This window comes from Melanotaenia boesemani, chromosome 19 (genome assembly GCF_017639745.1).
Source record: "Melanotaenia boesemani isolate fMelBoe1 chromosome 19, fMelBoe1.pri, whole genome shotgun sequence".
NCBI lineage: Eukaryota > Metazoa > Chordata > Actinopteri > Atheriniformes > Melanotaeniidae > Melanotaenia > Melanotaenia boesemani.
Genome location: NC_055700.1, coordinates 30379781 through 30394685, shown reverse-complemented (window position 1 = coordinate 30394685; position 14905 = coordinate 30379781). Strand labels below are relative to the sequence as shown.

At 42.0% G+C, this 14905-nt stretch overlaps 1 protein-coding gene across 1 annotated transcript; it reads right to left on the bottom strand.

Moving 5' to 3' along the window:
- Positions 1-10524: 10524 nt before the first annotated feature.
- On the bottom strand, positions 10525-11677 carry LOC121629510 (immediate early response gene 5-like protein). The gene is given in 3 exon segments (XM_041969120.1): positions 10525-10694; positions 10696-11202; positions 11204-11677. Coding segments are annotated over 3 exon segments (876 nt in total). The 5' UTR covers positions 11540-11677; the 3' UTR covers positions 10525-10661.
- Positions 11678-14905: the final 3228 nt, after the last annotated feature.

The window sequence follows — 14905 nt, the reverse complement described above, 5'->3', positions numbered from 1 at the left end:
GGTGAAACTTTTATTCCAAGACAGGTGAAGCCTGTGGAGACAATTTACAAGGACAGTTAACAGGCAGCGCTTGATCCCTCGGACTGCCCAGTGGCATGATCTCCGTTCTACCATCATTTATTCTGTAGCCTGATAAGGAACTGAACTCACGAATAATAGAGGTAATAGTTGGCATTGACATTTCAGGCAAGATGTCGTCTGCGTAAAGGGCAATCGTTCTGATCCTCTGACCGACATACCATGCATGTCTTTCTGTTGTGAGATTACTTCGGCTAGGGGCTCGAGCTCCCGAGCAAAGAGCAGTGGAGACGGGGGCAGCCCTGTCTGGTTCCCCTGCGACGATTGTGCCATGAGTCCCCACACAAGCCCAGACCTGTCCAGTACATTAAAGACTCCCTCTCTACCCTCCGAATGGCTTTCCAGCATTTAAGGATACGGCAGGTGGTCAATAAATTGTTTGACTTGAGTACTGTATCATATCTGTAATCTTTTTGTACAAACCCAGTTTGGTCTGAATCTACTAGAGCTGGCAGGAGCTTCTCCAGCGAGCAGTTTACTATCCATGCCGGCGAGGCTGATGGGTCAAACATCAGGTGGCGTTGGGGGAAAGTGGCCACTCCTAAAGGAGTCTGAAAATAAATCAGTGAGTGGTCCAACAACAAGCTGGCTTAGCTTCTTCTAAAACTCAGGGCAGAGCCCATCATGTCCTGGAGCCTTTCCACCGTTAAGAGAGGCTACAGCTGCACGGACCTCCCCCTCAGTCACTGGTGTCCACTATTCCTTTTGTTCCTCCGACACGAACAAGAAGCTTCTTCACCCTCCCCCAGAAAGATCACACTCAGATTTTGATCAAATTCCCTCATTTTTTCATCTATACCCTTGGTTTTGTAGCATCTGGTCTGATTGTCATCTAGCAGTGAAGGTAGAGTATTTGCCTCCACCCTACCTCCAGTCTCACAGGAGTCGGCCATGTTTGTTCCCTAATTCATAAAACCTATAAAGGCAATAAAGATGGCCGACTCTGCCTTTCTAGTTAACGGCTGATTTCGAGCGGAGCAAACTGCCTGTGGTTCAGTGTCTGTCCAGCAGCTGGAAAATGTCAGTTTGTCTTCTTGTTCTGTCGTCCTTCATCTTCTGAACTGGACGGATTCTTTGGTCTGCTGTTTTCTTTGTTAACTTTATTTAAACACTGCTTGTTAGAACATTGACAGCCATCTTTGTCCTCGCTTGTTTTTCTTTTATTGAAACATCACTGACAACCCTTAGCAAAAAGTAGTATACTTGAAGTTTATTTTATTAAGTTTACTTGAGTACAAGTATAAGTAGCAAGTATACTACAGACCATTTACTTGTAGTGTACTAGAAAGTATACCAACTTTATACTTCTTTGGACTAAAATGGAACATTTTAAGGTAAAGAAAAAAAGTATACTTTAAGTATACTTTATAAGGTCATTTTAGGTTTACAAAAGTACACTTTCAAGTATACAAGTACACTCATCTATATACTACTAGTGCACTAGTGTCTTTCTTTTAGTTTTATTTTTCCCACCTATACTTCTTTTGTTTTTATATGATTATAAATTAATTTAGGTGTTAAGGGGTTAAATTTCAATCTGTGTGGCCTAATTAATTTTCTGGTTTGGAAAAATGATTTTCTACGTAGTGAAGCTCCCATCTAAGGTGTGTTACTGCTGGTAGTCGTTGAATGTAATGTAATGAAGTGTGTTTAGCTCCTTTCCTGCTGCCTACTCCTCATATGAATAACAGACACCGTGATTAAAATAATTATTGAACACATATGCGTATAAGTGGCATGAATCCAGCTTTACATTTGAATGTTGCTCCATCTGTTTTCTGCACAGTTTCACATGTGGAGCTGTCAACTAGGAACAGCGTCCACCTGGACAGGTAGCTAGGTCAGCTGAAAATCACCCTGCAACCCTACACACATGTTTCTGTATTGAGAAGACCTGAATGAAGACAGAATGAACTTGCAGGGACAGCGTCATGAAGTGGAACAATAGTGCTAACCACATTAGCATCATTTTAGCATTTATAACCCTTAACATTCTGCAGTTTAATTTTTACTCTGAAACTTTAGCTATCCATCGTTTGATGCAGAAGAAACAAACCAAAGAAGAAGAAGAGGATCAGGAAGGGAACAAAAAAGCAGAAGAATGAAGACGAGGACAACAACTGTAGAAACTGCATGAGCTTTTGAAGAAAGACTGTATGTAAGTGTTTAGGATGTGTTGGGCGGTTGGAAACGTCATATCAACGCGTCACTCACGGGAGGGAACTCTGAACTCAGTACTGCTAAACAGGCATGGATGTATGAGGACAGTGACTTATGACAACTTTTTAAACAGACGGCGCTGTTTACGTACGTAAGGGAGCAGAAATAAATGCTGCGACGCCTTTCTTGAATTCTAAAGAAGGCAACCCAGAACCAAAAGGAGGAGGATGGTGGACATCCAGCAGGCTGTCTTCTTTCTTCTTGTCATGTAAGTTTAAACAACAACTAATCCTCCGTCCAATTAAACGTGGAGCTGTTCAAACTTTGTTCTTATTGCTCAGTCAAACAGGAAGTGATGATTCTTTCCACCAATCAGAGGATTGCAACGTGTCAAGCTCCACCCCTTAGGGTTGCATTGGTAAGAGTGGGACCCATCAGAAGGGTCCGTAAAAAAGTTCATTCTGAAACCCATCCCATTTTTTGCCTCTGAAAACACAAACTAATGCACACTCCCGTACCGAGCCGGACTAAGCCAGACTGTCCCGTACCGAGCCGGACTGTCCCGTACCGAGCTGGACTAAGCCAGACTGTCCCGTATCGAGCCGGACTGTCCCGTATCCTCTCCTCTCCTCCTCCTTTCCTCTCCTCCTCTTCCTCCTTTTCTCCTCTCCTCCTCCTCCTCTCCTCTCCTCCTCTCCTCTGGTCTAGTTTCTTTGTTATAACTGGGCTGTATCTATAAAAGTGTGTTGAGATGACTTTGTTGTGAATTGTTGTACAAATAAAGCTGAATTGAACTAAAACATAAAAACATTTAAAGTAATAAATGAGAAAAACCCCTCCCCCTCTATTGTTTTCTCCAGACAACCCCTGTGCAACCTGGCTGACCTGCTCGGTGACTGCTGCCCCTCCTAGAAAACCTATTTCCTCCCCCCCCCCACTCCACGCTTCCTTCTGCTGTCACATGAGACACCCCCCCCCCCACCAAAACATATCAAACCTTCTCCTGACAAAGCATCCCTCCCTCCCATCAGCCCCCACCCCTCCCCTCTTCTCCCTTGTTGTCTTCGCCACCTCCCCCTCCTCCTTGCGGCACTTAGACATCAATACCACCCCCAACACACACACACACAGATACCACCCCCAACACACACACACAGATACCACCCCCATCTCACCCCTACCACCTGGTTCTGCCCTTTCCTGTGAATCAGGTGATGTGTGACAAAAAATAAAGAAATAAAATGAGTTGTTGATTTATATTTGTGAACATCCCTTTATCTCAGACAATACTTTAATTTTGTGATACAAATAAAAATCTACATCTAGCTCTGTAGCACATTTGGCTGAAATTAAATAATTGTTTTATGTTTTGGCTGTTTGTGCACATGCCCGTGCACTCCAGATGGAGGAGCTGTGTATTCACCATGAAAATCAGCCATTGTGCTCAGCTGCAAAGAGAGGCCAAAATAACCTTCAGATCTGAATTCATGGACTTCTACTTGATTTAACCGTATTTTTTCAATAAAACTGTCAGTACACTGGTGATCTAGGGAAAGTGCTTCCTCTAAACAACTTCACATCAAATCCTCCTGCATCCAGTTTTCCATAATTACACCAAGCACGTCCTCATTTCCTGCTGCAAGCTGCCATTGCTGCAGCTGGAATAAGCCTGCAGAGCTGGAGGAGAACACGAGCAGCAGCGGCCAGCCAGCGATGGATGTGATGCGTCGGGGTAAAGCGATGCCTCAGTCTGATGAAAAAAGAGAAGACAAACAAGCCAGCAGGGAAGAGGAGGAGGAGGATGATAGAGAGAGAGAGGGAGAGGGGTGTGAGTCTGGAGAGTCTGAGGGAGGGTCAGCCTGAGGTGGCTCTGCTCTGTATACACAGCCACACTGATATGTTCATTCATTGATTTTAAAGAACACCACCAAGTGGCACAGAGAAGAGATAACAGCACTCAAAGTTTCTCTGGGGGAGGAGAGCACAGGGCGAGCTGAGTCACAAATGGTGAGAGGATTATAAGAACAACTAACAAAAACACTCATTCATAATCATTTTCATAAATTTTAACGTTGATGATATTTGAGATCACTGCGTTTAGTAACACATTATCACTACACAGTTATAAAAATAAAACACATTTCACTAAAAAAAAAAAAACTTATCTAAATTTCTTTTTCTTGTTTATTGTTTGTTCAAAACACAAAATTACAACAAACCAATATATAAAGGGTTATTATTGGAAATGTTTAATTCAGTGTTCTACAATTAATTTATAATATATATGACTTCTACATCTGAGATAAATCATAATAACAATAGTGTGTTTTTGACTAAATGTGAAAAAAAAATCTGCAAGAGCATTGTCCAGACTTTTAAACCTTGTTCCCAGTGTGTTTGTACAGGTAAACAGGAGGTCCATTCACTCTTCCAGGACTTCCTGAATCCCTATACAAATAAAGCTGAAATTAACTGAAAAAATCAAAATAATATCTTGAATAAGCTGAAAAAGATTTACTTAAATGTAGGACTCTTAAAAGAGACCACATTATATACCAGGAAGTTGGATAAACAAAGAACTGAACAGGCTAGTCTAGTGTGTTTAAGCTAGGTTAGCTTAACAGTCAAAATGATGACTACAATTCAGCTTATTGAAGAAAGGTTTTAATGTATATAGCCTACATCAATAATAAATAAATTATGAAGTTATTTAAAATATGGAGTGAAGAGCCATCTTGTAAAGACTGCCCTCCAGCTGCCTGTATTTGCTTCTTGCTTAGTGGCTTGAGATGATGCTGTTGTGAACTGGTGTTATACAAATAAAGCTGAACTGAATTTATTTGAAAACATAAAAGACATCAAAATAATATCTTGAATAAGCTGAAAAAGATTTACTTAAATGTTGGACTTATAAAAGAGATCACTTTATTTTCCAGGAAGTTGGATAAACAAAGAACTGAACAGGCTAACCTAGCTTAAACAGTCTAGCGTGTTTAAGCTAGGTTAGCTTAACAGTCAAACTTACAATTTAACATATTGAAGTGAAAACTTTATAGTTATATTTAACAAACTTTGGTAATAACATTTTCAGGAGTTATGTAACTTATAGAGTGCAACCACATTAATTCATAAACAGTGTTGTGCTAGTTACTGATAAAAGTAACTAGTTATGGTTACTAGTTACTTCATTCAAAATGTAACTCAGTGACTTTGTTCATTACTTACAAGTAATGACACATACAAGTAATGTGTTACTGTTAAATGTAACTTTTTAGTTACTTTTGTAAAGGAAAATTCTGAATAATTCTCACATTAATATCCTTATTTAACTCAGACCAGCAGATTACTTGAAGTAAAAAATAGAAATAAAATGTAGGCTAATATAACGGCTGCTCAAAAATAAAATCTATGCTGAATGTTGAGCCTTCCAATTAACCATCTTCTCCTACCTATTATCAGATATATTTTATTTATGTATTTCCTCAGTTATTCGCAGGTATTGTCTCTCTCTGTCAAGTAAAGCTGTGCATGTGTGCGGGTAGAGGCATACTGGTTCGGACACCTGCGGTAACCATGGCAACAAGAGCAGAAGACGCCCCCAAGCGGAGAGTGACGATATTTACAAGCGATTTCACATAAAATACTATAAGCCCAACAGACTTTGCAACGCTGCCCATGTCGTGCTGCATCATCACAGGAAGAAGCTCGCAGCTGCTGGCCCTAATGTGTTCATTTAGCTAGTAACGGAGTAACACACCACAGGGTAATGGTAAACTCAGTTACTTTATTTAAAGGGTAATCTGTTAGAGTATTAGTTACTGACTAAATTAACAGTGTTACAGTAACGTATGTTGAATTTTAATGTATTGTAATGTAGTGTAGAAAGGCCCAACCAGGGACAAGAGTTGAGAACTAGCTTTGGCTAAAAATTCGGCATGGGCAATCAGCTACAATATCTTGTGACTATGTACAAATGCAATGTCCCCTGACAAATAACTTAAATGAATAAATAAAAAAAATGCCTTCAGTCCCATTTCTGCTCCCATATGTATGTAAATAGCAACATCCGTTTAAAAAATTGTCATATGTCGCCATCCTCATACATCCATGCCTGTTTAGCAGTGCTGAGTTCAGAGTTCGCTCCTGTGAGTCGACGTCAGTTTCCGACACGTTAGCAGCGGTGACGCGTAGCTATGACGTCGCTATGACGTTGTTTCCAACCGCCCAACACGACCCTAAACACTCACATAGAGTCTTTATTCAAAAGCTCGCGCAATTTACTACAGTTCTTCTCCTCGTTCTTCTGCTTTTTGTTCCCTTCCTGATTCTCTTCTTCTCTGGTTTGTTTCTTTCGCCAGTCACATGTCAGCTCTTCTGCTCAGCGCTGCCCCTTGACTTCCGGTGGTTTTGCTCCATCTCCTGCGTCAAGCGACCGAATTGCTAAGCTCCCTGAAAACGGACCGAATTACGAGCAAACCAACGCAGAAGATGGACGTCTGTCTGCGTATTCAACTTCTGCATCCAACATAAATGGGCCTTTATAGTAACGAGTTACTACCAACACTGTTCATAAGTCTATAGCTGTAGCTTAGGAGGGAAGAGAAGTCGTCTGCCCACTGAAAAAGTCGGTGGATCGATTCCAGGCTTCCCCTGACTCCCGTGCCGAAGTGTCCTTGGGCAAGACACTGAAACCCCACGTTTGCCTCCTGACGTGTCTATCAGGGCATGAATGTGTGTTATAGGAGAAAGCACTTAGTATAAAACCAAAGAAATGCTGTATGAGGACTGTGTGAAAGCGCTTTGAGTGGTCAACAGGACTAGAAAAGTGCTGTATAAGTACAGTCCATTTACTATGTAGAAAATGTGAAGTTACATCACACGGTGTTGTGCGATAGGATGGTAGCACCATCTTGTAAGGACTCCAGCTGCATTAATTTACCATTGTTTCCTAGTTAGTGGCTTACTTTTGTTTATTAAAATGAGGTTATGGAGATTAGAAATTAACCAAAATGGAGGCTGATCCTACAGTTTGAATGTAGAAAAACTTGCCTGAAACTTACTTACTTGTGTTACTAATCAGTATTATGTCATGGTCATTCTATACACGTATTAACATAAACAAATTAGACTTCCTCCTGCTACAATCTGAGAAGAAACACGCTTATGGTAAACTGTGGACATTCTCAATATCCCAAGATGAAATCAGGGAGGAAACACACAAGTAAGTGGAAACAAGGTGTTTCTTCAAACTGGAAAATACTGCTTAGATGAAAGCAGGGCATGAAGCAAAGCTGCATAAACCTGTAGTGTTGTCTGTACCGTATGTTCAGCCTGGACACGCTGCTACAATACAGACGAGGCTAAAGAGTGAAGGCAATATACGGAGCAAAAAAAAGTCCTAAAGTAGCAAACCCATGGTGAAAATGACCAAATGCGTACCCTCATCATTCATGGTAGCAATGCTCCATGCAAGTCAAGAACAGGGTTGCTGTAGCTCAGGAGATCCGTGATTGGTTCTCCCAGTTTCCCCAGTCTACATGCCAAAGAGAACACAGATCCTCCCATGTGTTTTCATGATAGAAAAACATCTTTACACTCTTAAAATCTTGTGTATTAATATGTCTGTATTATATAGAAAAATATTAGATTTTAATGGGTTCCTACTCTCTAAACGGCTCACACACTCCGTCTCACACTGCTACAAAGCGAGGCATGTCTGGGCGAGTCGCAGCCTATTTTGGGGGGAGGAAGAGCTTTATATTTCACCAGATCCTGCAAATCAAATGTTAGGCAACACCAGGGGTGTTTCAAGAGAAAAAATAATTTGACAACAGGCACGTAATTTGCTAAACATGCTCTACACACACGCTAACACAACTAACCTAACCAAAGCAACATGATGCGAGAGGATCGGTGCAGAATATCCCTCCTTCCAGTTCAGTCCCTCCAGCCTGAGAGGATAAGAAGACTAAAGAGTCTTGTTTTCATGGCCGGCTTTATCGTTCATATAGAGAAACGAGTTCCATTGTGCCTGTATTTTGAGAATATTTTGTACTCGATTTCATTGTTAATTCTGAGAATCCTATATGAAGCCATGTAACAGGAAAAATGTGTGCTGTGTTGCAAGTGTGTAACTGGAGACAGAGGGTACGTAAGAAGACTGGTTTAAGGCAAGATCCAAGTCTGGTTCACTTTGTCTTTTGGTCACAAGCTTTTTTACCTTTTTCCTTAGCAAAGAGGCCTAGAAAAAGTCTGTAAAATAACCGAAAATAACAGTGAGATGCTGATTAAATGAAGAGAAACGCTTCAAGTTCAGTAATAGTTTTCAGTCTGCTTGTAAAATGCGTCCTTGTCTGTTGACTGGTATCATGATGAACAGAGGAAGAAAGAGCATGAAATGCCAAGTATTATATTAATAATTATGTTATTTACATATAAACACACTTTTAGCTTATTATCAAGCAAATGCCTGGAGCTGGTTAGCTTAGATGAGCTAAGCCTTAAGAAAAAGGGCTAAATACGGTGACTTTGTCTGAAATTAACGAATTCAGATGTGAGCTCATTTTGAAAAAAAGTAAACACCATTTTTCTTTAAGTTGGTTATTTAGAAGCTAGTAAGTAAGTTATGTTGCCTTAATCTGAAAAAAGTGCAACTGTCAACACAGTTGATGGTTAAAGTCAGGAGCTTGTGTAGATTATCCTTAAGAAATGACTAAATACCCAGCTAGCATGCTAGCTAGCTTTGTCTGAAAGGCCCAAAATTCTACTGTAAGCATCTTTAAAGCTCAGTAAATTAAAGTAAAAAGTAAAAATTTGTATTTGATCAAGTTGATTATTTAGAAAACTGGAGAGGTAGTGTATGCTTTCAGAAAGTGAAAATGCTACTTTATTTGGTAAAATAACTACCTTCATGTGCCACAATGTGAAGACTAATGCTACTTTCATCACAGTTCAGGAGCTTTAGCTTGGTTTGCTCATGTTTCTAATACTGTAAAATATTTGCTTGTATTACTTGAAAATCAAAAATAACCGATGGGATGAAAGATTTTTTATTCATTAGAAATTTTAACAAATATCATCTTAAACAGTTTTACCCGGTATTATGCAATTTATTAAACACAAAAATACAAGAATAACAACAAATTATGTAGAGAATGGCTGAATACTCTCTTTATTTTGGTACACATAGTGATCATAAAGCTAACGCATGGATTCTCTGGTTATGGCTAAATCATGAGTTTTGCCTTTTTAAAACAAAAGGACTGTGATCATTCTTATTAAATTAAAACTCACAAAACCATGCTGGAATTATGAACTGCTGCGGAAAGCTTTAAGCAACAACCATAACTAAGAAAGGGTGACAAATTGGCATTAAAAAATAAATTAAAACAGAAAAAAAAATAACATCACACACTGGAAGTGACACTGAACCCCCCCAAGTAAGAATTATGATGTCCACTCCATTAAGTGAGATACGTTTGTGTTGTTCTTAAAGGTGAGGAAGTCTTGACCGTGATGGCTGACATGCCAGTGAGCTGCTCAGGGTGTGCAAGATCCATTTCAAAGTCCCTCAGCCAGGACAGGAGAGGATAGCAGAGACATTCACTTTCAAAGTACTTTCAATTCATGACAATAGCTAGCAGTAGTTTGCATCAGATTTAAGGCAACAGAAGTCGATCCATTTCATTAGATTTAGGTCACCAAGTGTACTCTCATTCAGAAATAAGAACAGCCAGCACCTTGGCTCTATGGCACCAACACCTTTCCTCCGCCTGTCAAAACTACTGTCATATAATTGCTGTTTTTCTCATAAATATCTTTTCTTCTTGCAAAAATAAAGACCATTTAGACATGGAAGGAAGGGACGGGCTCAGATGTAACATTATATTTCCTACCAAACCGGATAAGGTGGAGTGATGTCATCCAACCAACCACACTCTTCTACATATATAAATATGTATAAAAATGTATGATCTATGTACGACACAAGTGTGCTTTGAGGTAATATTCTGCCATTATTTTGACTATAACAAAACATTTCAAAGGCAGCTAATGTCCCAGTTATTTACACCAATGACAGCTTATTAACTGTGGCTGCGGGGTGTTCATGGGTTACATTAAAGATTTCTTCACTTGTAATCACATTTAAGCTTTTCTCTTCTTGGTTTTTGTCTTGTTTTTTATGTCTTTCCAGCCGGTTTGCATTAATCGCGCATGGTGCATGGGACACACTTCAATCTCCTTTTATTTGTCCTATTTGGGTGTATTTTCTGTAACCTTTTAGTTTCCCACCAATCTAATGTGAAAGTGCAGTAATGTAGGAATGGGACCCAAAAATAAGCTGGCAGGGCCACCAAACATGAAGCGTTTTGTATACTTGGACGTTACAGCTGAGCCGGCCTCCCTGGAAATAAAGTGTTCATTCAAAACGCCACTATCGCTCGAGTCCACGCGCCCCAGACTGGCCAGGGCTTGTTTGCTACAGATCTGCTCCAAGTCCGCCTGTCTGCTCAGCAGACCCGAAAACCCCGAGCCGAATATGGAGATCAGGTTGGAGATGTTGGAAGTGTCCGTGTAGTCCGGGTAGGAACAGTCCTCGCGTTTCGCTCTTTTGCGCGACGCCGTGAAGTCCGATACTTCCTCCGCGTCGGAGATACAATAACCGAACTCGACCTTGCGTTTCTTGGCCGGAGACACCGTCCCGGCCCCGGTTCCCTGGCCGCACTGCAGCGCGTCACAGCAGCAGTCCTGGTGGAGGTAACCGTTTTCCACCGTGGTCACCACATGCGTGTCCAGATCCAGCACTGTGGTTTTGTTGCAGTGCGCGCTGTTTGCGGGGAACTGGTGGCAGGGAGACACCGGGCAAGCCTCCATGCAGCAGCTCCGGTAGAACGAGGGCTCCGGGTCTTTGCTGCCGTCCTCGAGAGGAGCGCAGACCGGGAGAACGCTCGCAGTCCGGCAGTGAAGCCGATGGCGGCTCCTCGGCTGGGTGGCACGGAGAGCCGCAGCACGCAGCCCGCGTCTGCTCCTCCTCGTCCCCGTCCTCTGCGTCTAGATCCAGCGGGTTGAGCTCCTGGATCTCGTTGCAGACCGTCATGACCTCCTCATACTGCTGCATCCTGTAGATCTCCGCGTACTTTTCCTTGATGTAGACCTGTCGGGCATTCCTCAGCACGTAGGAGACGAGCAGGTTTTTGTGCAGCTTGATGCCCCCTCTCTGCGTCCTGGAGTTGTGGATCTTCATTAAGGAAATGGAAATCAAGCTCTGCGCGTCCACGGCGCAGTCCATAGTGTTGATCATCCCCGCGTCCTCTCCCGGTCCACTCTACCGGAGAAGAAACCCCGACTTTCAGTTATCTCTGTGGCGGTGTGTGTGTTCTGGGAGAAACGTTCAAGTCAGCTACGAGAGGAAACATTGAACACACCCCGAAACCCGCTGAAAGCCAGCAATCATTTACAGATGCTGGGAAACTCAGCCATTGATATATAGCTGGGCCAGAGAGCCCGCCCCTTTTAGAGTTAGCCAATGAGCTCAGTGGCCTCTGCTGAGTGACAAGCAACGGCTCCAGAAATATGTCGCTTTCGACCAATCAGCTTCAGGCGGTTCCTGTGAAGTATTCAAATTCCACCCAGGCTGTCTAACAGGAATGTCCTCCTTTCAGCCGCCCGGAGCTGGGAAACCTTCTCTCTACCAGCCTTCTCCTTCCAGCCCCAGTCTAACAATCAAAGCAAGAAAAGAAGAATAACACTACCAATAAAGTTCAATTCAATCCAACTTTATTTAGATACCACCAATTCACAACAAAGTCATCCCAGTGCAGTTATAATCCAATTAATCCACCATATGATCAACAGTAGTCCGATTTATGTGTTCATATAAACCAGTTCATTAATAGTGACCTCGCTAAGGAAACCACCGGATCGGACCAGAGCTTCTCTTTGATTCAATCCCTCCTTCCTGGGATGCTCCAGGAGACAGTGGAGAGGAAAAGCCCCATCAGAACCAGAACCAGCAATGAAAACCCCCATCAGAACCAGAACCAGCAATGAAAACCCCATCAGAACCAGAACCAGCAATGAAAACCCCCATCAGAACCAGAACCAGCAATGAAAACCCCTATCAGAACCAGAACCAGGAAGAATGAAGGTTAATGAAGCAGCTGAATCATGGCAGTGGTCCACATTGTGAAAACCTCTTTTGGTAAACTGGAAATATCTCAAATAAGAAAAGAAAAACAAGTTTTTATCTTTTTCCTGCGGAATGTTTTATTGGAATGGTTTTGGGATTGCTGAGCGAGCGAGAGCTGTGAGGCGAGCGGCAGTGCAGATGAGGAAACTTTGGGGGAAGGAGAGTTTCATCCATGAGGAAATGCTCCGTCCATCCTCACATTAACAACTCTGGTGCTGCAGTTTGTGGTTCAGAATTAAAATTCCTCGTTTATTTGTTTGTCTATGTTTTTCTCAGACACACAAATTTATTCTCACTTATCTCTTCATACACGTTGTTTGTTTGTTCATTCATTTCAACCAGGTGTTGACACCTGTGCCAGCTCAGGTTTTTTCTTGCTGTGTGTTTATTCTCTTATCACATTAAATCATTTTCTTGGATTACGCCACAAATTTCCTGCATTATTTGTCTACACAGAAAATCCATCTTCAGGACATAAGCCGTGTCTAATAGTGACAGAGATGCAGAAATGCCTTCATGGCCACTAGATGGTGGCTCTAAAGCTCTCCCAGCTGCACACGTCGGCTCCCATGAACCTCCTCTTCATCTAGAAAAGTCAGCGCCTCCTTTTTTAGAAGAAGAAGTTCTGATTTCTCTCTCTGGTAAAAATGACTGCAATATGAATCATAAAGAGAAATGTGTTTTGGAGCTGGCAGCCAGAGCTGTCAGGAGTTTCCGGCTCTAGATGGCAGTGAGCAGGTCACCAAACCTGGTCTTAGAAGAAACATAACAATCCCTGGAGGTTCAGAGCCACTAAAAACAAGTGTAAAAACTCTTATTCTAACAAATGAGGTGAAATAAATGATGTTAGTATCTGTATGTGAGAGAAAACCCATGAGGGAGTGTGAGCAGTGCACTCACACCCAGCTGCATGCTGCAGGAAAGCCAGCTTGCAGTGGCCTCTGTAGATTAATGCAGGATCAAATGTGAATGCAATAACCTGTGTGGAACCTGTAGAGGCCAGTGCAGCACTAGTTTTCTGCCTCTGTGTGATTAGTGTTTTGTTATTCCCTCCAAAGTCTCCCTTTGAGGTAGGACGGTGCCTCTGGAGCCCACAGAGTGCAACAAGATTTTACTTTCATGCAGGATCAACCTGAAGTTGCCAGAGCGTGGAACTCCCTCCAGAGAAGACCAGGACCACGCTAAGGGGCGTGTGGAAGATATCTGCTTGTGATCTTCTCTGTGGATGACGAATGCAGACTAAGACAAACCGTGCCTTTTTGTCCAGAGGAGGCGGCTGTTTGGAAAGAGGAGCACAAGCTCAGAGGTGGAGAAGGCTTCTGTGGAGGTGCTGGAGCTGAGTTTCAACATCTTACCACAAAAACATATCAAATGGGAAATATTTATTTCATGAGAACAGGAAAATACTGCAGGCATGTTTGTCTGAAGACAAATTCAACATATATGGAAGATATGCACCACAACAGCACATTATTACAAAGTGCACTGGTGTGTATCACAAGAAGTTATGAAAGAAAAGTAAATTACAGAAAGACCAGCAAGGAATCTAGTTTGCCCAGTATGAGCATGTTATCATGGTACTGTCCATTTCGTAGATAATAAGTAATGTTGAACTTACCCAGTAGTTACTGCACAGCGGCCATACCAGTGATGCATTATGCAAATCCAACACATATTTTTAAACAGTAGATGCTCTTTATTGAATTAAACATTTCCATTTTGACGCTACACAGTCTGGCATTTCAGGCAGCCATGTAGCTTCCAGTAACTCCAGTTTTCCCACGATGAGCTGGTTCTCTGCAGCACCTGCACCTCTGCTGTGCAAATATCAGCCGCTAGCGCTGGTCAGTTCCATTAAAATACCACAGAAGAAGAAGGCGCAGTGAGATGACTCAAATGAAACAGTTCAAACAGAAAATAACTTCTTGATATGCAGCAATTCCATTTGTTTCATTTTAGATTCATCTAAAGCTCCAACTCCAACCAACAGTTAGAGTTCATCAATTAGCAAAGTTCCTCTAGTCCCAGTCTCCACTCGAGCGGCTTCCTGTGCCTAATTGTTATGCTAAATTAAATTAAAGTTATCTTTATTTGTACAGCACCAGTTACCAACAAAATAAACTCAAGACACTTTTACAGACAGTCCGATTCAATCCAATTTATCATTGTCCAGTTATAATCCAATTATTGCATCATATGATCCACATTAGTTCAATTAATTTAATTAATTTAGAAAAACTGTGTGCATATGACCTCCATCAGGACCGGAACCAGGAAGGAAAACCTCCATCAGGACCGGAACCAGGAAGGAAAACCTCCATCAGGACCGGAAACAGGAAGGAAAAATCTCCATCAGGACCGGAACCAGGAAGGAAGATCTCCATCAGGACCGGAACCAGGAAAGAAAACCTCCATCAGGACCCGAACCAGAAGGAAAACCTCCATCAGGACCGGAACCAGGAAAGAAAACCTCCATCA